This window comes from Podarcis tiliguerta (genome assembly GCF_965153285.1).
Source record: "Podarcis tiliguerta genome assembly, chromosome: 5".
In the NCBI taxonomy this organism is placed as follows: Eukaryota; Metazoa; Chordata; class Lepidosauria; order Squamata; family Lacertidae; genus Podarcis; species Podarcis tiliguerta.
Genome location: NC_139538.1, coordinates 6,841,322 through 6,868,573, shown reverse-complemented (window position 1 = coordinate 6,868,573; position 27,252 = coordinate 6,841,322). Strand labels below are relative to the sequence as shown.

General features: G+C 45.5%; 3 protein-coding genes across 14 annotated transcripts in view; 1 reads left to right on the top strand and 2 right to left on the bottom strand.

The window, feature by feature from the left end:
- Positions 1-5,629, bottom strand: part of VWA5B2 (von Willebrand factor A domain containing 5B2) — a 115,439-nt gene extending 109,810 nt beyond the window's left edge. For 3 of the 6 annotated variants that reach the window (XM_083441865.1, XM_083441871.1, XM_083441866.1), the window contains exons 1-2: positions 4,977-5,579; positions 3,058-3,164 (exon numbers count right to left, since the gene is read on the bottom strand). The gene's annotated coding sequence lies outside the window, so the exon portion shown is untranslated. Of the gene's footprint in view, positions 1-3,057; positions 3,165-3,658; positions 3,732-4,976 lie in introns of those variants that run through there. The other 3 variants (XM_083441869.1, XM_083441872.1, XM_083441868.1) reach the window with 3 other exon arrangements.
- A 49-nt stretch (positions 5,630-5,678) lies between these two features.
- On the top strand, positions 5,679-16,403 carry LOC310678413 (uncharacterized protein). 5 transcript variants are annotated; one of them, XM_083442362.1, is made up of 3 exons: positions 5,759-5,811; positions 9,353-9,386; positions 13,896-16,403. In XM_083442362.1, the coding sequence occupies exon 3, from the start codon at positions 13,931-13,933 to the stop codon at positions 15,107-15,109; it is 1,179 nt and encodes a 392-aa protein (XP_083298488.1). In that variant the 5' UTR covers positions 5,759-5,811; positions 9,353-9,386; positions 13,896-13,930; the 3' UTR covers positions 15,110-16,403. The 5 variants fall into 5 exon arrangements, with proteins under 5 accessions (XP_083298486.1, XP_083298488.1, XP_083298490.1 ...); XM_083442361.1 differs by lacking the exon at positions 5,759-5,811 and adding an exon at positions 6,143-6,375 and having other exon boundaries at positions 9,294-9,386; XM_083442360.1 differs by lacking the exon at positions 9,353-9,386 and having other exon boundaries at positions 5,679-5,811.
- A 3,035-nt stretch (positions 16,404-19,438) lies between these two features.
- On the bottom strand, positions 19,439-26,654 carry LOC310678424 (PHD finger protein 13-like). 3 transcript variants are annotated; one of them, XM_083442383.1, is made up of 6 exons: positions 26,272-26,654; positions 26,075-26,118; positions 22,671-22,763; positions 21,950-22,508; positions 21,413-21,457; positions 19,439-21,230 (listed from the first exon to the last, which is right to left on the bottom strand). In XM_083442383.1, exons 1-6 carry the CDS (start codon positions 26,294-26,296, stop codon positions 21,004-21,006), a joined length of 993 nt encoding a protein of 330 aa, XP_083298509.1. In that variant the 5' UTR covers positions 26,297-26,654; the 3' UTR covers positions 19,439-21,003. The 3 variants fall into 3 exon arrangements, with proteins under 3 accessions (XP_083298509.1, XP_083298508.1, XP_083298510.1); XM_083442382.1 differs by lacking the exons at positions 26,075-26,118; positions 26,272-26,654 and adding an exon at positions 25,750-25,928; XM_083442384.1 differs by lacking the exons at positions 26,075-26,118; positions 26,272-26,654 and adding an exon at positions 25,056-25,396.
- Between the last annotated feature and the right edge of the window lie 598 nt (positions 26,655-27,252).

Sequence of the window (27,252 nt, the reverse complement as noted above, 5' to 3'; positions counted from 1 at the left end):
AATAGTGTGGCGCTCGTATGGAGCCCCCGGTCGTCTCACGGACTATTGACCTGTACACAACTAATCCGCTGCCACCAACCAGGTCCTCCCCGGTAAAATCACTTCAGCCTCCGTCAGGTTCTCAATTAATATAGAAGAGTGTATTTTATTTCAGACACAAACAAAGTTTTCCGGCATTCCAAACGTTGTTACTCTTTACTTTCTTAGTCTTATTTTCCTCTCTCTAGCTCTTCTACCTCATCTCACTCAAGAACCCACCGCCCTGTCTCTCTATTACAAACTGTTTCTCCAACTGCCTTTCCCAACCAGACAACCCACTAAAACCAACCAACTACCCACCAACAACTCCAACAAGAACAACTAAAACCTCAGGCTAAGCCCTTTTATGCACAGGTAGGCTCCGCCTTTGGCTTTCTTATTGGTCTCTATTTTTCACCCTATCTCTCCCCCCTGTTCAAACATTTTCTAAATGAACGGGCAAATGCCACATCCATTGTATTAAAGGTTTGCACATGATGAACTAAGGAGGCATGTGTGCTTCCAAAAAGTATGTACAATATTAGTTTTTGTTTTTTTTAAAAAAGTCACAGCATTGGTGGTTCAGTGGTGGAATTCTCACATGCCACAAAAATTTAATCTATTTCAAAAATCTAGTAATCTAACTAGGGTAGACAGGTTTGAAGGAGGCATATGATTTTTATGTTAGCCAAAACTGGGCATGGGTGAAAAAGAAATTGAGAAAAAAACAACACTTAGAAGCTGGGAACTCCAATCCATAAATTAGAACAAGTCACAAATCATGAGTATCTAGGAATGGTGGTACAGGCCTCAGGAACCAACAAACTTCACATAAACTCCATCGGGAGCTCAGCGGAAAGACCCGCAAACTGTATTCTTAAATTTTTCAGAGCACAAGTGGGCTTTTTCGTCCCTGCGGCTCTAAAATTATACAAGGCCAAAACATTGGCACAGCTCCTTTATGGATCCTTTCTGGGGCCGCCTTCCTCTGCTTTCTCCCCTCTTGAGAGAGTTCAATTCAAACTCCTTAAAGCTCTCCTACAAGTCCCCAGATGTGTTTCAAACGCATGGGTCAGACTAGAAATGGGGATGATGAGAGTGGAGGCTTATATCTGCCTAACATCAATCTACAAATGGCTGACATTGAATCTGCTCCCCGGAGGAATAGCCCCACTGATCCTCTGCAACCAGTTTCAGTCAGGCTGGTAGACAGCAGTCCTGAACACCCTTCAGAAACTGGGTTTTGAGGAAGAAGCAAATGCATACATTTCAAGTGAAGAATGGGGAGTAAAGACTGCTAATTGAAGGGACCTCTGTGAAAGAAGACGGGTCGGATAAACAGGAATATATCATGAGAAGACACATCAAGGCTCGGTATGTCGGCAGCAGGACTGGATGGGGGGGGGGACTTTTCTTTCTTTCTTTCTTCTATGTGATAAACCAATAATCCCCCCCTCACAAGTCAGAAATGTCACTTAAATGACCTAAGCTGGATGATTTAAGACTGTGTGGAAATAAATTCTAACCAAAAGTATGTTTTAAGGAGATCGAGGAAAGTACAAGAGCTTTGGGATGACGCAGTAAAAAACAGCGTCGCCATTTTGGCAAGTTCTGTCAAAAGATTTATGTCTGGGAGGAGGAATGGATTTGTTTTCATACTGCGGGCGAACCTCCTCAGAGGACTAAAGAAGGCGACAGATTTGTGAAGATTAATGATGGAAAGAGTGCTTTTATTTATGGAAGTGATGATATATGGAAACCATCTCGATATGGGTATTGGACGAACGGAAAAATTCACACAGGATTACAACTTGTTTTTACCTGCTTAAGGAGATTATCAGAAGAGGTCACAAAGAGAAAGGAAAAATATATGAAAATAACAAGATGAGATATGAGAAACAGCAATATAGGACTGGATAGAATTATGAACATTATTTGGACAGATTTGTGGACATTAATGCAGCAGCAAGAAGATGATTGGATCCCCTTTGGAACTTGAAATATGGGTACCCCAACAAAAATTTAAAATTCAGCTTTGTAATTTGGAATTTATGTGATGTGATTTGATTGGTCGGTTAATAAAAATTATTTATATAAAAAAACAGAAACTGGGTTTTGCCCCTCAAGCCTTTCTAAGCCTGGGGTTGGGCCAGGCAAAAGCTATGATCAGGAAAAGAATCATAGATACCGAGAGATAATGGGACTGCTCAAGGTGCCCCGACTATAAAATTGGAGAAATAGAGAGAGATAAAGCCGCACCGACAGTTTATCTCTTCTTTCTCGTATCTAAAAATGCAAGAAGGGCCTTTACACTCGCCAGAAGCTCGGCCCTGCCCTCGCCGGTCCTGAAAGGAGCCTTTAAAAAAGTCCCATACACTCAGAGACTTTGCACCTCTTCATTGGGGGAGATAGGAAGCCCAGAGCACTTGTTCTTTAAATGTCACTTTTATGAAGAGACATGTAGTAAGACCCTTGATCCCCTACAGGTGAGGCTCACTGACCTCCTGGAAAAGCAAAAATTTGACCTTTTCCTGTTAGGCAAAGATCAGAAGATGACCTGGATGGTCGCTAGATTCTGTGTACAGATCTGTAGGCTCAGACCATCTCCCAACTCGAACCAGTTCGTTAAGAAAATCCTCAAACTCAGTTCTATAGGTGACTCTGGGTCAGCTCCCTGCAGTAGTTTATTGTTGTACATTGTTTTTAAATTTATTGTTGTACAATGTTTTAATTGTTTGTTTTCCTTCTGTGACTGTACCCCCAAGTGTGTTTTATAAGCTGGTCTATGACCGTAATAAATTATCTATCTATCTAACATTGAGAATGAATGAAGTAGGACATTTTGCAGGTTTTTTTTGATGAGATTTTTTGTTTTTTAAATTTGTTTTTATTAAAAGATTTTCATGGATAACAAAGGTGCATATTATGTCTCTGGCTATACCTTTCTTTCAACACTCAGAAGAGCATACGTTCCAGTTGTAATCATAACTTGAGGTGAGCAGAACAGACCTGATTTGATTTATAAATTTATACACTTACCGAGTCAAGTCACTGATCCACCTAGTGTAGTCTAGGGTGCTCCAACTGCCAGCCACTCTCCATAGTTTCTCACAGCAAGTGTTTTATTACTGAGTGATGACTCTTCCCTGTAGACATAAACAGCCAGTAGAACTGAACAATATTAGACATGTCAATAATGTATTACATCTTACCTTTCTACTACCAACTCCTGCAAGGTGGCTTACCAAAAAAAATTAACCATAAAAACCAGTTTGAAGGAAATAACAACAACAGGGAAGCTGTAAAGGTTTGATGTGAGACATCCAACATTTAGGAAGCCTAAATATGGCTAATTTTATATGGGACTTTTTTCTTTGCATGCAGGTTCTCAGGTTCAACTAAAACCATGAGCGTAGCCGAGGGGGGCGCAGGGAGGAGCAGCTGCCCCTCCATCAATTAAAAAAAAAAATACATAGCAAACTGAAGTTCTGCCTCCCCACAACAAAAACCCTGGCTATGCCCATGTCTAAACCCCTGAAGAGCTGTTGCCAGTCAGTGCATACAGTCCTGAGCTAGATGGACCAAGGGTGAGACTCAGCGTAGGATAGCATCCTGTGCTTGGGATAGTGCTGTCACTCACCTGCATGTTCTAGCGACCATGTTTCTTTCTGAAGCCTTAGCTGTGCCAGATTAGCTTCAGTAATTTAAGAGAAATACATCTTCTCCACAAAGCATTTTTAGAGCAATCTATGCATTTTTATTCAATAGTACATACTACAGTACCGTACTGGGTTAAATGGAGGCCTACTCCCAAGTAAGCTTAAACAGCAGCCTGTGAGTGGCAACTGGGGAGAGGCAGGTAATCCTGGCTGGCACTATTTGGGTGGAATTCAGCTAAGTTTTACTCAGAGTAGACCCACTAAAACAAGTGGACCTTGTTCATTTCAATGGGTATACATTGGAAGGAATATAGTGCTAGGGCAATTGTTTCATCAGTGCAAGCATTTCGACTTGCCAGACAGAACCACCCCCCTTCTCCTACCCGTGTGCTGTTTTAGGGGTTCTCCCAACCACCACCACCCCACAGCCGGTTTGGGGTGGAATGGGGAGTTTCCCAGTGGGACTCATTATCTGAATCTAGGCCTCTGAGCAAAACTTAGCTAAATACAGTATCACCTTTAATTTCCAACTGTGCAATCTAATGTGCATTTGCAGCACGAGTAGTTGGATTTAATATTTATAATCCAGCACATATGTGAATTGCATGCATATAATCAAGTAAATGTACAGCGGTACCTTGGGTTACAGACGCTTCAGGTTACAGATTCTGCTAACCCAAAAATAGTACCTCGGGTTAAGAACTTTACCGTATTTTTTGCTCTATAAGACTCACTTTTTCCCTCCTAAAAAGTAAGGGGAAATGTGCGTGCGTCTTATGGAGCGAATGCAGGCTGCGCAGCGATCCCAGAAGCCGGAACAGCAAGAGGGATTGCTGCTTTCACTGCGCAGCGATCCCTCTTGCTGTTCTGGCTTCTGAGATTCAGAATATTTTTTTTCTTGTTTCCCTCCTCCAAAAACTAGGTGCGTCTTGTGGTCTGGTGCGTCTTATAGAGCAAAAATGGCGCGACGGCAGCAGGAGGCCCCATTAGCTAAAGTGGTACCTCAGGTTAAGAACAGTTTTAGGTTAAGAACGGACCTCCAGAACGAATTAAGTTCTTAACCCACGGTACCACTGTACACACAACCAGGCACATCTGAGATGCATTGCAGCACGTGTGGCACATTGAGCTTCCCACTTCCTTTTCCTTAACTTCTGACTGAAGGCATTTCTCACATACAAATCGTAACCCATAAACTGAGAATTAAAACAAGGCATGCGCCCTTCAGTTATCACCGCATACATTCCTAGTGCTTACAGATCAATACATTTAGGATGGCCCTGTTCTTGTGAAACATACCTCTCCTTCTCTTCCAGGGAGCTAACCCGTGGGAAGCTCAGCCCTTGTGGAATGCCCTTTGCTGGGCAATCTGTGCTTGTGTTTCCATAGTTAGCAGTAGTGGAGACCCAACCGTCCCACGTTCCTCAGAATTTATTTCAAATATTTCTTTGCCTTCTTTCAGGGCAATGCCCTCCTCCCAAAGAGGCACGCAGGCATAACTTGCTTTTTTAAAAATAAAAAATGTGAGAAACATCTCTAAATTTTAACCTGAGTAATTTAACGTATTTGAAAAGTATGGCTGCGAATTTTTTCTTGATTTTCCTGTTTTATCTCCCGTAAACCTCTTTTGAGGGTCGTGTATATAAGCCGTGTATAATTTTTGTGTGTGAAACGAATACAACGAATAATAAAAATAGCGGCATATTTCAAGTTTTTGTGCCTTTAAGGCCCCTTTCCATTGGGATTCCTTCTGTCGTCGCTGCCCTATTTCGAAACGTGAGGAGAATGAACCACAAGCCACTGGCCATGAACCACCGCGCCTCTGACCGCTTCCTTGAGGGGAAATAACCGCCAAATCGCGCCCGTTGCTCCCGAATTCCCGCCCAAACGCGCCTCGAACGTCCCCAGTTTGGCGGCGCGCGCGCGCGCGCGCACGCACCAAACCAGAGGCGGCCCCGGCCCGTTCCTTTTTGCGCATGTGCAGGTTCCCGCCCCACCCCCCTCCGCCTGTGGGCGGGGCCCTGGCGGGCGTTCCTCATCTCCAACGCGGGTTCTGGGAGCGACAGCCGGAGGCTTATCAGTCTCGCGTTGCTGCCGGAAACGAGGTTCATCGGAGACTGGAAGCGCGCCCCGGGTAGGTAAAAGATTCTTGCGCACGTGGTGGAAGAGCGCGCGCTTTTTGATTTAGCCTCCAGGAAAGAGTTTTGGTTGTAGGTATATACAGTATATGTGGTGTTATCTTAAAAGGTGGGCGTTACTGTTGCAAAGAATATATATAATTTTCTGGAAAGGTGGGAATTCTTGTTGGAAAGAAATAACAATTGTGTGTGTGTGTGTTGAAAAGGTGGGGGTTCCTATTGCAAAACACACACATATATATGATTTTCAGAAGGTGGGAGTTCTCGTTGCAAAGAAACACGTGCACACACGCCTCTTTTCTGAAAAGGTGGCCTGTTTTTGCCTTCAAGGAGAAACGTGTGGGGATGAGCAAGTTGAGTTCTTCAGCGGATCAATATTTTTGCTTGACAGAGAAATTAAGTGTGTATTTTATTTTTGTTAATTTTCTTTATAAGGGTTTTGGCTACACGAATAAACATCTCTGCTGAAGGGGTACTGCAGACTGGCTCGCAGGATGATGAGTGAAAGAAAGGTCATTTGAGTCTCGGATCATTTCAAAGCATTGCAAGGGGTCTGCACTGTATGTAAATCTCTTAGTAGTATAATGTCCTTGCTATGCATGTGAAGCTGCTAATAATAATAATAATAATAATAATAATAATAATAATAATAATTGGTTTCCCCAGCCACTCTGGGCGGCTCCCAGCAGAATATTAAAAACACGACAAAACATCAAACATTAAAAACTTCCCTAAACAACTTCCTGTTGTGAGCTGGTTTCGGAGAGATTTGACCTAAAAGGGGGCCACAAGTGCTTTCACTCAGTGGCTCCCAAACTTCTGCAACAGACCACTTAAAAATTGCTTGTAGCCATGGCACATCACTTAAATGGCTTTTTTTTTTTTTGCTAGTTGTGGGTATTTGTAATGTGCTGTGCCAGATGCAGCTTGATTTTTTAATTGTATTACTATTACTGCTTTTATTTCTTTTAATGTGTTTTTATTCTATTGCAATTTTATCCTATTGCAATTTGCATTCCGTAGATTTCAGATCAATACAATAAAATTCAGTATGAATATTGGAAAAGAAGTGATAAAAATGCAATTAAAATCAATATGAATATTGAGGCTTGCAGACCACTAGTACTCTGCAGTTTGGGAATCCTTGCTTTAGCTAATAAATAAATTGGTTTACTTTGCTCTCTTTCCTGCAGTGTTCTGGAATTTTGGAGCTTACTGGGGTTGTGGGGAGTGACTCAGCTCAAAGAGTTTCCGCATGTGTGCTTTGGTCACATGCAGTAACAGTAAAAAAAATAAATAAATTAAAGAATGACTGTATTTGTAGTATTGTGTATAGTTTGGCACCCTTCCTATCTTTAAGGATATTTTAGAGCTGGAGAAGTTGCAGAAAATAGCAGCCCAAATATCAGGGCTGGTCTGTGTGTCCTACAGGAAATGCTTGCTTGTTACTTCTTTTGGTAAGAAAAATAAAGAGTTGAGTACAGTTGGTGATATAATAGTGTTTTATAAAATTAATTATAAAATTACTTCATGGAGGACAGAAGGGGGGGCTTGTGGTTGTTTGTTTTTTTAAAAAAGAAAACCTACAAGTCTCCCTATGAAGTTGATTAGTGTTGTAAACAAAATCTGCCCTTTTTCCCTTATGGAGTATCCAAGAGCCCATATAGAGTCCTCACGTGGGTTCCCTATCGGTAGGAGAAAAGAACAGAGGCCAACCAGAGAATATTGAGAAGCAAAGCAGCTAGTATGCCTGATCTTTATTAAACGGTTGCAACAGGAGGATGAGGACCTTGAACAATGGCGCACAAGGCCTTATTGTATCCATTTTGAAATTCCCTGCCATGGAGCTCCAGAAGGGGTGTAACCCAAGACCACCCCTCACAAACATCATACTTACATCACAGAAAAGGCGGTCTACAACAGAAATTTGAATGTTGTTGTTTTTCCTGTCTGCCAGGTTGCCTTATCGGATTGCCTTTTCTGGTAGTCTGGCCCTTCCTTTGAAATGGTAATTACTTAATTCCTGAGACAATAGGAAGGTTTTTTTCATTTCCGCCCCCCTTGCAGTGAAACATTTGATCAGTTTGGGAGTTAAAATGGTTTCAGGACTGTCTTCCTGTGCTGCTTCAGACATGTGGTTAAATATAATAATAATAATAATAATAATAATAATAATAATAATAAATTTTATTTATATCCCGCCCTCCCCAGCCGAAGCCGGGCTCAGGGCGGCTAACAACAATTAAATAATCAAACAATCAAATAATCAAACATTCTAAAAACATTCCATTATAAAAATTAATTAAAATCAAATTAATGGCAACCATTAAGCAAAATTCTGTGCAGGTTGCCAGAGGAGGGAGTCAGGCTGGGCCCTGACCAAAGGCCTGGTGAAACAACTCCGTCTTGCAGGCTCTGCGGAAAGATGTCAGGTCCCGCAGGGCCCTAGTCTCTTGTGACAGAGCGTTCCACCAGATTGGAGCCGCAGCCGAGAAAGCCCTGGCTCTAGTTGAGGCCAGCCTAACCTCTCTGAGGCCTGGGACCTTCAGGATGTTTTTATTTGACAAGCGTAGGTTTCTCTGTGGGGCATACCAGGAGAGGCGGTCCCGTAGGTACGAGGGTCCTAGGCCGTATAGGGCTTTAAAGGTTAAAACCAGCACCTTAAACCTGATCCTGTACTCCACCGGGAGCCAGTGCAGCTGGTATAGTACCGGATGAATGTGATCTCGCAGCGAAGACCCCATAAGGAGTCTCGCCGCGGCATTCTGCACCCGCTGGAGTTTCTGGGTACGTGTTCGCTTGGTACATTTATGAACATTTATTATATATCTAAGGCCTTAAAATTCTTATAACATTAGCATCTGATTCAGAAAAACCAACCAAGGTTTCTCATACAGCCTAGTGCTCCAGTGGAACTCACTTCCTCAGGATGGGATGATGACCAGCTTAGAAAGGTGGGTGGGAAGATTAGACAAACTGATGGAGGATAAGTTTCTTTACTGCTATTGTGATCGTGGAAGAAGATAATGATGACTAAATGGAGCCTCCATGTTCAGGGGTAGTATGCCCCCTAATGCTTTTGCCTTTCTGTCTTCTCAGAGGGCATCTGATTGGCCAGTGTGGTAAACAGATTACTGGACTGGATAGAGAAGACTGTCTGCTCCAGCAAAGCTGCTCTTGCCTCAAACTTCTAAATCTTATTCCTTTCTTTCCATTTACTAATAATTGACCTCAAAGCTGTTCTTTGATGGGATTTTGCCTTTAATCAGATGTTGCCTTTCAGCCGTGCCTCCTCTGCTAGATGTGCCATCTGTGTAAACTTTAAGAAAGGTGTAAATGGCGATTTGCTTCTATTCGCTTGCATGCTGCCAGAACAAAGAGCAAAAGTGTTGTGCCCTGACATGCCTCGTCAGCTTGCTTAGTCACTATGATAATTCGGGAACTGAGAGCAGTTTCGAATTCAGTTTCCTTTTCCCAGATCCCTCCCTTTGGGCTTTTTCTTACTGCTCCGGTGAATGCATGCTGTTTTCCATTCAGGATCTGTTTGCTGCTTGTGAACTCCTGTTGTGCAGTAAGTGTTGAAATCTGAAGTTCTCTGTGTTTTGGTTTGGGGGGGGGTTGTCTACTTGCAATTAAGTAGGTTTAAGATTGCAGCTAACATAGGCAAGTCTACAGCATAAAAAGGGCTGCTACGTCAAACCTTCCCCAAACTATATTTAAAGTAACGTGTGCATCAAGTTTTTTGGGGGGGGTTATGGCTAAATTTGGATGCAACTCTTAATTATTTTACGCGGTTGCTCAGAGTCTGGGCAGTATGAGTGGAATATGAATGAACAAAGTTGATTGTTAGGGAAACGGTAAAGCAGCGTGCACCAAATCTTTGATTTAGCTTCCAAGGGAGCTCTGGTTTCGAAATCAATCTCCAGTTTTGCTAACAAAAAGAAAAAATAATCCTTTCTCTCTCATAATCTCTGCTCCGCTCCTCCCACCATATGAGAAATGTTTGTGTTTTGTTGAGCACAGAATATAAGGGTGGATTTTATAGTGAGTGCTCTCTCTCTCTCTCCCCCCCCCCCTTTAGTTTTGTTGGGAGAGGAGACACTATGTAACTTGAAACCTCCCATTTCCTGTATTTAGCACCGTGGAATGGGCACTTGGGAGTAACCCCCGTTGAATTTGCCTCTGAGTAAACACACAAAAGGACGCGGGTGGCGCTGTGGGTAAAAGCCTCAGCACCTAGGGCTTGCCGATCAAGAGGTCGGCGGTTCGAATCCCCGCAGCGGGGTGCGCTCCCGTTGTTCGGTCCCAGCGCCTGCCAACCTAGCAGTTCGAAAGCACTCCCGGGTGCAAGTAGATAAATAGGGACCGCTTACTAGCGGGGAGGTAAACGGCGTTTCCGTGTGCGGCTCTGGCTCGCCAGATGCAGCTTGTCACCCTGGCCATGTGACCCGGAAGTGTCTGCGGACAGCGCTGGCCCCCAGCCTCTTGAGTGAGATGGGCGCACAACCCTAGAGTCTGTCAAGACTGGCCCGTATGGTCAGGGGTACCTTTACCTTTAAATACACAAAAGGATTTCTCTGCAAATGTCCCCAAACTACCTGCCTTCGATACGATACGATATATCTTTATTGTCATTGCCCCTTGTGGAACAATGAAATTGAAAAACTACATAAAACTACCACAAAACTACATAAAAACTACATAAAACATTCAAAAACCCCTAAAAAACTCTAAAACCCCATTTTAAAATACACTATACTATAGAGACCCCTTATGCTGCGTTTAGAACCAGAATTGCATTAGTGTAGAAACTGTTTTTCAGGCGGCGAGTCCTGGCCTTTATAACCCTATACCTTCTTCCAGAAGGCAGAAGCTGAAAGAGATCATTTCCGGGGTGCGTACTATCATGTGCTATCTCTGCTGCTTTCTTATGGCACCTGGCAGCATAGATTTGATCTAAGGTGGGAAGAGTGCACCCAATAATTCATTTTGTTTCATTGATTTATTGCCTTGTTCACTGGATAATGTACAAAGATTCATTTGTAGAAAGTGCCCAACTTTTGTTTGGGCAAGAAATACCGTTAGCCAGATGCAAAGGACGCTGCCTCCTTCACCTTTAACAATATTGTAGAATAACTCCTATTCAGCAGCTGTTGTATGACAGCCTACAGCCCCCCCCCTTAATCTATCCACCAGAAACTTATTTCTTCACCACCAACCCTTCTAGTTTTCTTGAACATGCACCCAGAGAAAAGGTTCTCTTTAACTCAGAAGCTCACAGACTGCAATTGGAACACTATTTGTTCAGACCAGTATGTGAACAATTGAAAGCGCTGAATTTCATTTTTGGCCCCTCCCTTAAGTGCCCTGACATAATAAAGTCACCTGAAGGCACCCTGCCCTGAGAACCATCTGTGGAAGCTGAATTTATGAAGAGCATGGCCTTCTTTGTAATGGCACTATTGTTATGGAATGGGATTAAAGATTCCTCCCAGGCTAGTTTGTCTTTCAGAAGGCTAAAGACCATTTTGTTGTAAGAATGGGGCTTTGTTGACTAGCAATCAGGCAAATACCTTGTTTTTAATGGAAATCCTTCAAGGCAGGACTGCTAATATTTTTGCTCTGCTTCTTTTGGCTTGCATTTATGATAAATTGTGTTAGTCTAAAGTGTGTGTGTTAACCCCCAAGTTTGCTGAAAGTTGTGTTACCACCTTCTTCCCCAGGCTAATTTTTTCTCCAGCTGAAATTAATACATGCTAACTTTTATTTTGTTACCTTCGTACAGCTATATGCATAACTTCTGGTTTATCTTCCTTCCCTGGGGGAAAGAGTGAGAAAAGGCTTTGGAGCAAATGCATGTGTGTATTAATGAGGCCTGTGCCAGACTAAAGAGCTCCCTGCTGTATTCTTTAAAAAGCTACTCTGTTCCAATTATTATTCCGGATCCGTCCTCCTTAGCCCTCATACGATCCTTGGGGTCTCAGACCACAAGAGGCATTCACAAGCTAGAACAGAACAAATTATGAGAGCTAAGATCTGTGGAAGAGCAGATAACCAACTGTGTAAATAGCAGTTGTCAAGGACCAGCACCCAAAAACTTGGGGAGTAACTCATGTTTAGCAGTAGCCAAATAACCAGAATCTAAAAACAACCCTGCAAGGTATAATTCTGTCCCACTCCTTAAGTTTAACTAGTCTGGGCCAGGAGACTCGCAGAACCTTACTGGATGCTACTTAGGATTCAAAGCACAAGAGCTTAAAGATCAGACTTTCTGTCCCTCGAGCTCACACAATTGTTCAGTAGGTAATGATTTAAGAAGTTAGGAACTCAATTCAGTACTCAAGGCTTTAGCCAAAGAAACAACAGAAATAGATGGTGTAGATTTTTTTGATTTTTTTTTTAAATACTAGCATTAAAAAGAGAAAATGTATACCACTGAGGAATACAAGTAAACCGCCGTTAAGAAATATCTTTGGGGTTTATAAGACAAAACAAAAACTTGCCTACAAACCAGCACCGCAGTTGAGCCCAGAGGAAAACAGGGAACCAGACAGGTGTCCAGAACAAAAGTTGTGAGGCAAAAGATAAGGAAATGAATGTCTTTAATCCTAAACAGCACAGCAACAAGGGCGACCCCACCTATCTAATCAGGAAGCTTCTAGCCGTTACACACACAGCAATTTCCCCCCTAGTTGGCACACTGACCTTCAACACATCAGACATTTAGATAATGCAGGTGCTGGTTCTTGTGAGCTCATTTCCAATTAGTGGGATAAGAATATCTTCTCAGAGGCCAGATTTTTACACAGAGGCCTGAGAACAGGTCAGTTTTTCAAAATAAAACCTTGAAGGCTTCATTATGGTTGAGAAACTTGGCTCACAACTCAAGTGAATTCTGCATTCCATTCTCAAATTAGGGGTTTTCTCTTTAGGCTTAAAGATTAAAGTTGGCATAGGCTTGTGCTAGCATTTCTTATCTGACAGATGATAGAATTCAGACTATGGAAGGAGGAAACAATTTAATTGTTGCTGTTCTGAAGGCTATAAATGAAGGATCTTGCGTGCCAAAATTTGATTTCATCATGAATTCTGACGAAACTACAGAGTAGTCTTCCAACCTGCAGGCAGAATCTTAGTGCTTAAGTCTGAAAAAGTTAATGTAAGAAATTGACTCAATCCTGTGAATCTCATGGTACAAAAAAATGTGTTAACCTTTCAGAAAGTTTTTTCCTGCTTGGAAACATTTGTCCTCACACTTTTGTAATAAAGTTTATTGAACAGGAAGTTAAAGAGAAGCATCTTACTGCTCCAAATCCATACATTTTGTATTGATTGACTGGTTTAATTGAAGCTGACTTAAAAGATTGATCATAAACTATTCCCCCAGGTATCATTTAAAGTTTTCAACATTCAGATTCACATGTTTGCTGACATGTTTACCATTGGCCCTGTTGACAGAAGCTGATTGGGGTTATATTCCAAAACACCTGAAGCAGAGTTTGAAATTAGCAGGGCACCAGGTGCATTTTGCACCTAAAGTTTCTCCATTTTCAAGCATCTCAAAAATGGGTGCCATTTTTTGCACCTGGCTGACACACAAGGATTACTGAAATGTATTGTTGGCTATATGCAGTTTAGTAGCACAGCAGAGAACTTGCTGGGGAGACCATGCATAACAAGGAACTCAAAATAACTTTAAAAAGGTTTTAATAGCAAAAACAAAAACTCCTTTTACACTAAAGATAACAACAACCAACCTGACCCAACCACCAACCCATCCCCCAGGGTAATGAAAGAGCTAGGTGCTGCTCCTTAAATACTACACCCAATTGCTGGTACAGCTTAATTAACTTAACTTAGCAGCACCTGCTATGTTTCACAGCTGTAAGACTGGGTCTCGTTATTTGCCCTGGCCCTTAAAGACATACACAACTTGTGAAACAATAATGAACCTTCACTTTTTAAAGTGACCATTCAACATGTATGTGATTTTAAACCTCAAAGTATATGTTATATGCTGTCTGGCAGGTGTCTTTTTGCAAGCGTTTTAATCTCCCTCTCCCCTTCTCTCTTTCCGCAGCCTCCCAAATCCGCAGAACGTGACTCCCTCAAGCAATGGGCAAGCCCAGGAATACCTCTGGCAATGTATCCTCTCCTCAACCTGCTGCCACGGCACCAAAAGCAGCCCCGGCAGCCCCACGATCTTCTGCCTCATCCAGAACGGTACCTGCCAGCAGCAGAACTCAGAGTGCTCCTGCTGCGAAGGGTCATGGTGGCCGACAAGGGGCGGCTGAAAAGCCAGCCAGTGCCACAAGTCCGAGAGGAACAGGGCAAAGTTACCAGGCAAGGTCCACATCGGCATCTGGCAGTGAGCAAGGAGGCACAAAGAGCGGCCGTGGAGCAAGAGCAAAGACCCCCACAGTAGGAGCAAGAGGAGGAGGAAAGTCCCCTGCTGCAGCTACTGAAGCCTCTGTAGGTCCTGCTCCTTGCAGCCCAGCGCCGACACAGGCGGCTAGCAAAACTCAGGGCAAATCCCAAGGTAAAGCGAGCCACTTCCCTTCCCCTCTCTCTGCTGAAAAAGTTGCTGAAATAGAGAAAGAAACCCGGGGCCAGCGCACGAACCCCGAATGGTACAAGCAGCGTGCAAACCGCATCACAGCGTCCATAGCTCCCCAGATAGCCAACAGCAAGTTTGTGAATGGCAAGAGCTCCGAGATTCCTCAGTCGTACCTGAGGCGTGTGGTGGAATCTTCTTCCGGCGTGCAGACCCCGGCCATGTCTTGGGGCGTCCGCAACGAGAAGAAAGCGGTGCAGGCGTATGAGTCGCTCAAGTCCAGCAAGGTTAACAAAGCGGTGAAGGTGGACGATTGCGGCCTCTTCATTGACCAAAGCAAACCTTGGTTGGCTGCCAGCCCCGACGGGATTATCAAAGACGCAGATACCGGGAAAGAGCTAGGGGTTCTGGAGGTCAAGTGTCCCTACAAACACAGAGATAGGACGGTGACGGAAGCTTGCAAGGACAAAAGTTTCTGTCTGGAGAAGGTGGGCGACTCCTACTCTCTGAAGAAGAACCACCAATATTACACGCAGTTGCAAGTCCAGATGGGCGTCACTGGCCTTCCAAAGGGCGAATTGGTGGTGCACACCAACAAAGAAACGGCGATTGCCCCTGTAGATTTCGACCCTGTTTTCTGGGAGACGACCGCATCAAAATTGGAGAAGTTCTATGTGGAGGCTGTAGTCCCTTGCCAGGAGGAGAAGAAAAGTGCTGCTGCCTGGGCTAAGGAAGAATGAAGGTGCTGAGAAGTGCTGGCACCCTACCCTCCATGAAATATGTGCCTTGTAACAGATTCTCCTTTCTGGTTTCATGCCCAGTAGTGCAAGTTGGTTAAGTTCCCTTCTGTGCCTTTAATGCATCCTTTATAGTTATAGTACACAGCACATTCTGCCACTCACCACTCACCCCCGGTTGCACACACTGTTTTCCTCTGACGATCACACTCCGCTTGCATATAGCCCATCAGCTCTGCAGGACAACAGCAGATCTGTGGTCATGTGCATTCCTTTCTGCAAGCTGCATTAAGTATGCTGCGTGCTGCGTACAGCAAGCCTGCATGCTTGCCATTTCTTCTTTTGTGAAAGGTGGTGGCAGCCATGCTATCTCACCTGCCTGTGCTCGCTTGGTTGGGCCAAACAACAGGATAAAATGGCAGCAGGTGATGTGGAAGGAGGAAAACACAAATTTGCTTCTCATCTGCTCTTTCCATGCAAGTGGCAATTGCACCGCTGCCTTAATGATTCCATGCTCCCATATCACTTGGGCATGGATGTTCTGTGAAATTATTTTTGCTGCCTTCCAACCACCAGAAAAACTTGGAATACAGTTTTTGAGACCAGAGCTTTGTGGCTTGGGTTTTGGGGTATTTTGGTTTTTCATTTCCTGGTCCTTTTTACAATACAGAGCCACATCTCTTACGGGACATTCACAGTACTTCTTGGAACATGTGCTTTGCTTTTCTAAAAACCAGCCTGTGTGGCGTTGAAATTCACAGTTATAAATTGAATGGTGTTGGAGAGAAGGGCACCTGGATGTTTGAAAAGCCAGAGGACTTGAATACAGGAGATGGAGCAGAAATCTAGCTCATGCACCTATTAATTTGGGAATAAGTTCCACCAAATTGTATGGAACCTGTTTCTGGACAAATGTGAATATCAGACCTTAAAAAGTAAATTCAATGCTCACCAATGGTGAAGATGGGGGTACTCATTTTTCTCATGTAATGTAAAAATATTATTTTGGGTGGGTGTGTTGCCGTGTTGACTGAGAGCACATCCAAGCCTTCTCCACTAGAGAACCACTAGAGAACCAGCAATGAAGACTAAATGTTCATTGTGTAATGCTTTGTTTATAAAATCTCAGTTTGTGAATTGCAACTTGGTTCAGAACAAAAACCGCTTTGGTTGTTCAGCATCAGTAATAGGGCATATTGTATGTCTCCTAAATTGTAGATATGTTTGCTTTTGTATAATCACAGCTTCTGCCTGTGCAAAATGTAACACATGTCCAAATAAATGCATTTGCTTTGGATGTTTTGTGGTAGATGCAAAACTTGAACAAGGAGATCAAAGCTGGGACAATTAGCAGGTCATTCTAAATTGTATTTTTGGTATTTGGCAGGCCTGCCTTGTAAATGGTGCCTAAGCATTGGGCAACAGATTTGAGGTCTTAATGGGAGGAGGAACGGGGTGGCTGGAAAATTGGCATCAGATGAGAGAGCCAGGTGGGGTGTAATGCATACTCAAAGTTAAAACGTTTTAAGTATTCAAAACCATTTTGTTAAAGCTTGCCTTAGAATCATTTAATACTAGTTTCCTGCAGTGTTTCAAATGCTAGTTGAAAGTGCTTCACATGTTACAATAGCAAACATGATTGGCTTCCATAGCAGAGGACTATAAAGCAGGTAGTGCTATGTTAAAAAGCAATGCAGAAAACTACAGGCTAGTTTAAGGACTGTTCCGATAAATTGGGGGAAAGCAGGATTAGTGACAAATTTATCAAAATTATCGAGGGTATAGAACAAGTCTTGCTGAAGAAGACTTTGTTTTGGTGGGTGAATGCTGTTGAGCTCGTCTTCTGCATGTTGGCTTCCCTAGGGATCCTCCAACAATCAGCCTCATTAGGGGGAGAAAAACTTCATGCACTTCAATGTATAATTTTATAAACTATCAGTTCCAAAAACTGCAATCTTTCTTTATAGGGGAGTTGTTCCAGCCCTTTGATCATTTTGGTTGCCCTTTTCTCATCCAACAGGTCCTTTTTACATCACATGAGCATGGCTTTTTCATGGTCACTAGATGTTTGCCCAGGAGAAGCATGTAGCATGTAACCCAGTATACTTGGCCTTATGAAAGTAACTCGCATTGAACATTCCTGAGTTAACCATGGCAGTAATGGGATTAGAGCACAGTTCCTTAGACTGGTCAGTAACAGGTTATCAAGACTTGCCGAACTTTGTAGGGACCACCAGCAGCCCATCGCTTCTCTACCCATTTCTCCTTACTATGCTTCCCTTCCCTAAAAGAGTGTGTATTCTCACACCCATTAGTTTTTCCATTTGGAGTTTGGATAAAAGTTCACTCCAGTAGAATTTAAACTTGATTCCCTTGCCCTTTTGAGTCCCCCAAATGAAGCTTACATTAGTACTGCACCATTTTAAAAAACCAGATTCAAAGGTTGTGAACATCAAGTGATCCAAGACACATATCTTTGAGTTGTGCTTTTTTACAAAGGGTGAAAACAAATTGCAGAATGCACCTGTGGGCACAGGTGATCTATGGATTGCTGTGAAAATGATCCATGTTTTTATACCATGGTAGTGCTGGGAAGCACCAAATACATGACTTTTGCAGTTGTCAAGAGGCAGACATGATCTGTTACTTGTTTTGGTGTGTGGAGGCCTGTTAAAAGAGAAAAAGCACTTTCAGTGGGATGTTCAGCAGGGGTGTGGGTGGCACTGTGGGTTAAACTACAGAGCCTAGGGCTTGATGATCAGAAGGTCGGCGGTTCAAATCCCCGCAACTGAGTGAGCTCCCGTTGCTCGGTCCCTGCTCCTGCCAACCTAGCAGTTTGAAAGCACTTCAAAGTGCAAGTAGATAAATAGGTAGCGCTCCAGTGGGAAGGTAAAGGGGGTTTCTGTGTGCTGCTGTGGTTCACCAGAAGCGGCTTAGTCATGCTGGCCACATGACCTGGAAGCTGTCTGCAGATAAATGCCAGCTCCCTCGGTCAGTAAAGCAACCTGTAACTGACCTGTAACCATTCCCCCTAGTGAAAAAGTAGAAAAAAGATTGCCCACCCCTCCTGAGACCGGTTAGGTTTTCCATGGAGGTTAAAAATACTTTTGCTGTGACCACCATCTCACAGCAGCCTCCTTGTGCTAGTGTGAACAAAGCACCCTTTGCTGTGAAAGGCGCTTGTACAGCAGTTGCAATAACTAAATATATTAGTGATGGATTTGCATCTTGCAGAGCAAAGGTCCTGTACATTGATTGCATACTAAGACCAAGCAGGCTTTTCTCTCCCTCAAAGTGACATACTACAGTATAATCTATCACTGAAGAATTTTCAACATTTGTGGGGGAGAATTGTGTGCTTTTATTGGCAGCCTTGGCAGTTGAGCTGTACTTTAGCCAGATATATTTGTGAACAAAGCCTTTTACACAATGCCAAACCTAATCCACATTGGTCTTCACCTTTAAAATACAGTTGTACCTTGGGTTACAGACGCTTCAGGTTACAGACTCCTCTAAGCCAGAAATAGTACCTCAGGTTAAGAACTTTGCTTCAGGATGGGAACAGAAATTGTGTGGTGGCAGCACAGCAGCAGCGGGAGGCCCCATTAGCTAAAGTGGTACCTCAGGTTAAGAACGGAGCTCCAGAACAAATTTAAGTTCTTAACCCGAGGTACCACTGTAGTTTAAAATGTTACCATATATCATGGTTACCACAACGAAAAGTTCTGAGAGGATTTCCCCCCATCAAGATCAGTTTGAACATTGCCCCTCTAAACACACCTACCTTGTTGAAGATCAGATAGGTCTTTCTGCATCTCACAGGTGCCCTAGCTGTACTAGTATACACTTGCTCTAAATCCATGCAGGTGTGTATAATCAACTCTGCCTGCAAGAGGAAAGAATCCTCAAGATCTTCTGGAGCAGATCTAGAGAGACAAAGGGGGACTAGGAGGACCATGTGTGCTTGCACAATGTTGGATGTTGCACTAAGAAGATCTGCAGAAGTTAAATTCATAAGTTAGTTGTGTTTTAAGTAAACAAAATAGATGATAAATTTGAAACTTAAATTTACAACTCTATCCAGTTTAATAGGACCGAATTTCTGGACAAATACATATGTAAAGTCTGTAGGTAACACGTTATCATGGTAGAGAAGTAAACGATCAGCCAACTTTGGTAGTTTTTAAGGCTTTACCTTTGTTTTGATCTGTATACACTCATGTAAGGTTGCACAAGCCAGCTGAGTTCTAGTCACCCACCCCCACCTTAGCAGAATGTAACTATGTAAAACACTCCACTTGGGTTACAATGAAGTCAAATATCTGTAATATAACTGATTAAAAAGTATTTTTATTCTATACATAGCACTCCAAACACTTGGCATAGGACAAAGGACCACAATACACTACTTTACATCTTTAATAGAAAGTGACTACCTATAAAAGTGTAAACACTTTGAGGGGGCAGAGGGGAAGTAAGACATTCATGGAGTAGCTCCCTAAATTCCTACAACCTGATGAGAAGTCTGTCCTACACAGGAAAAGGCCCATCACAAGCCACTGAAAATACCTTGTACAGTGAGAATAGGGTTGTACGTACAAGCACTGTCAAATATAAGGTGGTGTGTGTAAGATCAAGAAGGCACGTGGGTCAAATAAAAGAGGTTCAGTGGTCTGGTATAGACAGAGTGCAGGGAGACCTGTCCTCCAAAACAAGTAATAGTTTGCTGGCATGATTGCCCCAAGAAAAAGAAGCAAAGGTTTGCATAGTAGACAGGTCACCATTTAGCATGCCCCACATTTCACCTATGGCAACAAGGTGAAATATTCTCAGCAACGAAAGAGCAACTTGAAATGAAAGCAGGACCCAATCTGCTTCTTCAGTGTGGCTCACCATCATACCTTAAGTCTTCTGCTACTGCCATCTCTTTAGATTCTAGAGCCTTTGCAGTAAACTCATCACCACCTCTACTGCTATCAGCTTTGGTCTTTTCCCCACAACTCCTGTATTCCCTTCAAATTGGACACTAGTGCAACTGGAAGTCTAGGGAAGGGTGGTAGTTTAATATGGAGCAGGTACAGCAATAAGTTTTCTAAGTAATTGTATATAAAATATTTACATTAAGTGAAAATTGCCACCCACCTCAGGTAACTAGCCTGACTGGGAATAGCACAGTGTATTTAAGTTTCTGAAGAGGGCAGATTCCTTAGAACTAGGCGCAGTGACCACATTACTGAAGTTTAATGTCAATTGCCCTGCATTGCAGTTCATGCCAACAGAGAATGGGAATCTGCCATTTCAGTTGCAGAAGGTTCTCTCCCAAGCAGTGTGTGCACAGGAAGACAGCTAGCTGCCTTCTTCTAACATGTGCTTTAGCTTCATGAAGGGATTCAGAAGCTTCAACTAACCAGGACATAATTGGATCTAGGGCCAAAGGATAACAAAAAAACCAGGGAAAAAAACCATGAACAAACCTGTGGCCATAAACTTACAAAATTTAAGCCTGAGCAGCTACTGTATCACAAAAGAACAAACTTCAGGCCAGCTTCCCATAGATTGTTGAAAGGCACCGAGCCCTTTTTGCACAAGGTCAAAGAGGCTTCTGGCTGACTTAGTGCATTGTGCACTGGAATCCACCAAACCAGTCACGTGTCTGCCAGGCACCTTTGCATTTGCTGCTCTAGTGTAACCCTGAGATCTCAAAAGCACAGTTCAGGCCCTATCAAGTAGAGAACAGCATGCCCCACCCACCTGCAATAGGCTTGAATAAGACACACGTTTCTGGAAACATAGGGCCCCCTCACTTATTTCTCAGGGAGGCTCCTGCATTTTGATTGTCTTGCCAATAGGGATCCAGTCCAAGTTCAAAGGGAACCCAGCCACCCCCCAAGCCAAAGTCAGTCGCAGAATCGCTTGCGGGGAATGGTACGGGCTCTATTTGAGCGGCGAATCTCCTGCTTTGCATCACGGCATCGTTGGCAGATGAAGATGTCAGGCACATTGGATTTACGTATCTTGGCACAGGAGAGATGGATCCAAGTGGCACATTCATTGCACTCTATCATAGGTCTCCCAGCAAAAGGCTTTAAGCAGAAGCAAGTGATGAGATCCCAGGCATCATCCTCTGCATGTGAGAAAGCACAAAGTGTTAAAAGACAGGCCCCATAAAGTTTTTACACATGCATGCCACCCACATTACTAGACTTTTCAGATTAGAGACGTATTCTGAAAAACTACTGGAGTCCCCTCTTCCCAACACCAACCCTACTGGAAGAGAGCAGTAGTAACATACGGTGATCTACTCACCATTGGTTTTGGAGTCTGAGGCAGCAGCAAAGTCCTCACACAAAGCTGCAAGAGGGAAAAATGAGAGGTCAGATGACTAGGAGTGCCCACATTTATGCTGGTATGCTAGACCCTGCCTCTACTACTCAACTGTGACAGAAGCTCCTGAAACAATTCCTTGCAGCTCAACAGTTCCTTTGTGATACTCCAACTTTAAGGTGTCTTTGAACTCACATTCCCTCAACAGCAAACCCCTCACAAGACCACTGACCGGGGAAGGGGGGTATGACACTCATCACTTGGATCACAAAGCTGACAATAGGGAGGAGTAAAAGCTGGATTGCAAAGCACAAGCCAAATCACTAGCATCTCCAGCTACAATGACAAGGTTCTCTGGTAGCAGGTGATGGGAAAACCTCTGCCTGAGACCTTTTAAGAGCTGCTGCATCAGAGAAAACAATACTGGGCTTGATGGCGCATTTATCCCATTCTGAGGGAAGCTGCTTCATATGTTCAATTGACTTCATTTTGAAAGCTTCACTATTTTTGCACACTTACTACTGATTTGGGAGCCGTCTCTACTGAGTTCTTCCTCACTGTTCTGCTCTACGGTGTTCCAACAGGCAGGGCTGGTTCTTTCATCTTTGCACGAGTTCTGTTCCTCAGGCTTCTCGGATGCTTGCATTCCATGGATCCATTCCTTCTGCTTTATGTATTGCTCCAGCAGAGATGTGGACTGGAGCTCTTCCTTTGGGAGACAGGATTCAAGCTCCCTTGATTCTAGGTATGTCCCTTTACCTGGCTCAATCCTTTCCTGCTTAATGTCCTTTGTGTTCATTGGCATCACCCTCTTATCCACCTCTCGGTCCAAGATGAGCTTCTTTGCTGACTGCTTCCTCTTCTTGGTTTGCAGAGGTCGGCCTGTACAGAAGCCACTGGAAATGTCAGAGTTCAGTAGGAGGTTTCCAGTCCCTCTGCATGTAGTGTTCCTGATTCCTCCATCATCTGATAGCACATGGGAATCACAGCACTGAGATGAAGCCCAGCTGTCACTGTCTTGAGTGCTGCCTGTGCTGTTCTGGGGGCTCATGTTGCCTCTGTGGAGCCAAGGCTCATTCTACAAGGGGAAAAGAAAACCCATATGAGATTTCAGGGCCTTCAGATTGGAAGGTGGGGTTTTTTGGGGGGTGGGGGGATGAGTCACCAACACCCAGAACAGAAAAGTGAGAATCAAAGTAGACAGCCAGCTCTAACATTGCTAAAGTGTAAGTTCTCTTACCTCCTTTGGGTATGGGATGTAGCCTGCATAAGCTAGCACAAAAGTGCAGAACTGATTGAAGTCTTCTACAGTTCTTTGTCTTTTCTGTGGTGGCTACAAAAATATAAAGTTGAATGGATCAGACTCTTAACTCAATCCTTACATACATTTAGTAAAATAAAGCAGTTGTGCATAATTAGTTGCAGGTAGTCTGGAGTGCAAATAGATTCTTTTTACCACCATAGTAGCACCTTATATAATGTATTAAATTTGGGGGCGGGTACAGAAAGAAGAAACAATATGATGCATCTGCAGCAGTACAACCGGACGCCTTCATCTGCCCTGGCTGCAATAAAACATGTCTCTCTCGCATCAGTCTCTACAGCCACAGCAGGCAATGCAACCTTCCAATCGTTTGACTAACATCACCCCCAAAGGTGCACTCCTCCATTGTCTCCTGAGACAGGTGGATGCCAACAATACTTGACAACCAACCCTGAACAACATGCAAACCCACTGACCAGTGTCTATTCCTTCCAAACGAAGATGTACAATCTTATCAGTATGACCTTGGTCAGCACTGTATCACACTCAAACCACATAGCTCTTTGTAGACTCGGAAGCAGCAGTATATCAGCCAGACCACTGACCTGACTCTGAGTAGCTCAGTATTGTATTCAATGACTGGCAGTGGCTCTTAGGGTTTCAGGCAGAAGTATCTCCAGCCCTTCTGGGTAATGCAAAGGATTAAACCTGAGACCTTCTGCATGTACACTGCCATAAAGTCCCGCAAAGACTATAGCCTACCTCCCAACAACATAAGGGAAAAGGCTACTAAAACAAGGATATCCAACTCCTTATTTAAAATAGGAAGGAATATACACAGTTGTCAAAAACATCAGCCATAATTATTATTATTATTTATTATTTACACCCCACCCATCTGGCTGGGTTTCCCCAGCCATTCTGGGCAACTCCCAATCGAATATGAAAAACACAATACAGCATTAAACATTAAAAACTTCCCTACACAGGGCTGCCTTCAGATGTCTTTTAAAAGTAGGATAGTTGCTTATTTCCTTGACATCTGATGGGATGCCACAGAAATAAAAGACATTTTTTTCATTCAGACCTCTTTATTTAAAACCCAAGAGAAGCACAGCAGGTTCCACCTGTAGGATTTCAGAACAGCAGCAGACAGATCTCAAGAGAAAGCAACTAAGGACCTCTCCTGCTACTTGGTAATAATAGTGTGGAAATGTGAATATATTTCCCTGTGGATCTCCTATCAGAGCAAGCAAAACAAGATGAAATCTCCCCCTGCAGACAAAGGGAAGCAACAGATTATCAAATTCCAGCCACAACAAGGGAGCTGGGAATAAGCTTTTGATGTCCTCCCCCACTTCCAAGCATGCCATGGCAGACACTCAAAAGCAGAGGCCTGCTCCTTAAAAGACACCCTCTGCTGCTGCCTCTCCACACCCGAAGGTTATGAACAGCAGCACTGAGCTGGCAAACAGTATTTCCCACAGACACCTGTGGGGATGGGGGTAGAAGCCCTACAACAGTCAGGCAAAAAATTATGATTGGCAGATTTCCACAACTGGATTCAGTGCAAGGATGGAGAGCACCCCTTCTCAAATGGTTCTTCATCTTGAATAATAGACAAGGCACAATTCCTTCTCCTCCTCCCTCCATGCCCACAAGCAACAACAAATCACCATGAATAGCATAGTCAGAAGAAGAAGAAACAACAACAATAATTCAGGCTAAAGAACAACAACTCAGGCGAAGCCTAAACTCAGAGCTGAAAGATTTACGGTACTCCGTGCCAAAACACTAAGAAGAGGCTGGGAACCACCTAGCAACTTTTCCTTTTGAGAGCAAGGAGACGCCCCCCCCCCCCTTTTCAAGAAGGGTCAGGAGAAGCACCAGGGTAGCCAAGACCAAGTCTGCTCCCTTGAGCGACACATCAGCCTGCAATTTACTTCACCTGCCCTGCACCTCAATCTCGCAGGTTCTCTCTCTCACACACATTCACACACACACACACATTCAAAGTAAAACTAACAGCCAACGCAGGGTGCTTAAGGAAATCAGCAAGCTGTGCCATAGCACGCCCTCTAAAAAGCATTAGGGAAAGGAGATATGGTATGTATATCCTTTTTACCTTTACCTTATGGTATGTAGTTGGGTCCCCCCCCCCTATTTTGGGAGGGGGGCAATAGAGAATAAGTGATTTGTAGCACATGGGGTTAGGGGTGAGGGAGAAACCAAGAGGGCTCATCCCCGCGCCGCCCCCCCCCCCCCGCTTATGCGTGACTGACATTTACTAGCATTTCCCCTCCAAGATGCCCCCTTCTCGCCTCCTTGGGGGCAACACAAACACAGCCCCCCACAACACACCTGATCGCTCCCAAGATGGCGCCTGCGCAGCCGCGACCGTCCCGGGAGAAGACGGGGAGGGGGTCAGAAAACAGAAAGAGGAGCAGCGCCTCAGTTTGCACCCCCCAAAAAAAACTCCCCACAGCTGACTAGACACACATGGCTACCCCCCCCCCGAAACAAGCCAAAGCAGCCGCTCCTCGGCGCCCCACGCGCCCCTAGCGGGGAAAGGGCCCCGGCCCCAGAAAACGCGGGACGGCGCTGCCCGCCCCCGACCTCCGGAAGGCGGAGCCGCCCTCGCGCCAAAGGAACCAGCCAAGGAAGCCGCCTCTCCGCCCCGAAAGAAGCGCTTCTCTCCTCAGGGAACCGGGCGGCCACCTCCCCCGCCCCGCATCCCGGCAGCGGCCGCCGCCACACACGGCTAGGGCGAAGCGGCAGAGCGCCGTCGCTCTCGCCTCAGAAAGCAAGCAAGCAAATAAATAAAACAACGCCCCCAACTCCTCGCCTGAACCCCTCGATTCTCTCTTCTCCTCCCCCCAACACAACACAACACACACACAATTTATTTCTTCTCTTCGCCTGGCGAAGAGGCCGCCGAGCCGGCAGCTGACGGAACCGCCCCCCCCCCGCGATCTCCCTCAGAAGAAGGAAACGAAACCGCCAGGTTACCGGGAGAAAAAGACGCCCCCAATATATATGTATAATATAAACTCACCATGGAACGAACTCCAAGGCGACGAAGTCCATCGCCTCCTCGCCCCCAATAAAATAATGGTGGCGAGGTGGCCAGTCCCCCCCCCCCCCGCCGCCAAGTTGATGCGCGTCGCCATTCAAACTGTGCATCTTGCGATCCCTTATGCGTAGAGAGGCTTACCTGCCCCCCTCCCATTATTTTATTCGAGTAAGTTCCCCCAACGCCCCGAAGCCGCAACCAACCCGCCCCCCCCCCTTTGCCCCCGGGCTGTAAGATGCCGGCCGCTCGCTCTCCCCCTCCCCCCCCCACCGGGGCAGCGGGAAGGGAAGGGAAGAGAGGAACTCACCTCGTCCCCTCCGGGGGATCCGGGGCTGGGCACGGGGCTCGCACCTGGGGAAGCAGGAGAAAACACACGGCGTTACTTAGCTGCCCCCCAAGCGGGAGGCGGGGGGGAAAGGAGCTTGAGGCCCCACGACCCACACGCGCCCAGGGGAGCCGCCCGCCCCCCCTTTCCCCCCACCCCTCGGCCTCCCCGCCGCCCACCTGCGTAGTCCTCGAGGCCGCTCATCGCCTCCTGCTCCGGCGGGAGAAGCGGGGCAAGAGCAGGGGCGGCTAGGCCAGCTGACGTCCTCCGCTTGGGGCTGACCACCCCGCGCCCGAGGAAGGCGGGCTGCGGGCACCGCGGGGTCCCCGGCCGAGGGGCAGCAGGGCGAGGAAGGGCTGTTCTAGCGGGAGCGGCGGCTCCGTCTGTGCGCGGGCGGCGAGAAGCGAGCAGAGACGCGGGGCTGCTGGTGCTGCTGCTGGAGTCGGCGATGGTGGTCCCCCTTTGCCGCCACCCGGCTCTCCTCTCCTCCTCTCAGGGGTGACCGGCGCCGGCTGCGGGGCGGGCGCTCCGCCTCCTGCGCCGCCTCCCTCGCCTTTAGCCCCGCCTGCTCCTCCTGGGGAAGGAAGAAGCAGCTTCCGCCGAGGGAACACTCTCGCGGCGCGTGCCCGACGGCGCGCAGCCCCCTCCCGCGGTGGCGATTACTTGATGGTGGGGGGAGCGCGCGCAGATTGGGAGGGAGACTCCTGCCCCCCGGGCTTTCCGGGAAGAGGGCGCCCTCCCGGGCGGAGTGGAGCTTCTCCCTCCGGCGCTGCGCCTCTTGGCGCACGAGCGCTTTCCTTCCCCCACCCCGCGGGGGTTCCACCGGAGCCGGCATGCATGGATCTTTGGGGCGCGGATGTCTGCAAACGTGACTTGAAGGTCGGCGACGCAGCGTGTGCGAATCCTTTGCAGCGCCTGGAGACGGGCAGTCGGGTCGTGCATCCAGTGACCAGAGGAGGAACGATCGCTAGGAGGAGCGCAGAGTGAAGAAACGCCATGGTGCATCTGTGGCAGAGAAATTGGATGTCTTCATCTGTCCCAGCTGCAATCAAACTTCTCTCTCCCGTATCGATCTCTACCAAAGGCACACGGCTCTATTGTCTACCGAAACAGATGGATGCCAACCAGCCAAGAGACTTCCCTTTTCCAAGGGCGGGTGG

Coding starts and splice junctions, on each gene's coding strand:
- LOC310678424 (XM_083442382.1), bottom strand. CDS start 25,923: ATGGGAGGGGGGCAGGTAAGCCTCTCTACGCATAAGGGATCGCAAGAT. Junction 22,764..25,749: donor GCCTTGGAGTTCGTTCCATG/GTGAGTTTATAT, acceptor ATATTTTTGTAG/CCACCACAGAAAAGACAAAG. Junction 21,231..21,412: donor CTCAGACTCCAAAACCAATG/GTGAGTAGATCA, acceptor TCTCACATGCAG/AGGATGATGCCTGGGATCTC.
- LOC310678413 (XM_083442360.1), top strand. CDS start 13,931: ATGGGCAAGCCCAGGAATACCTCTGGCAATGTATCCTCTCCTCAACCT.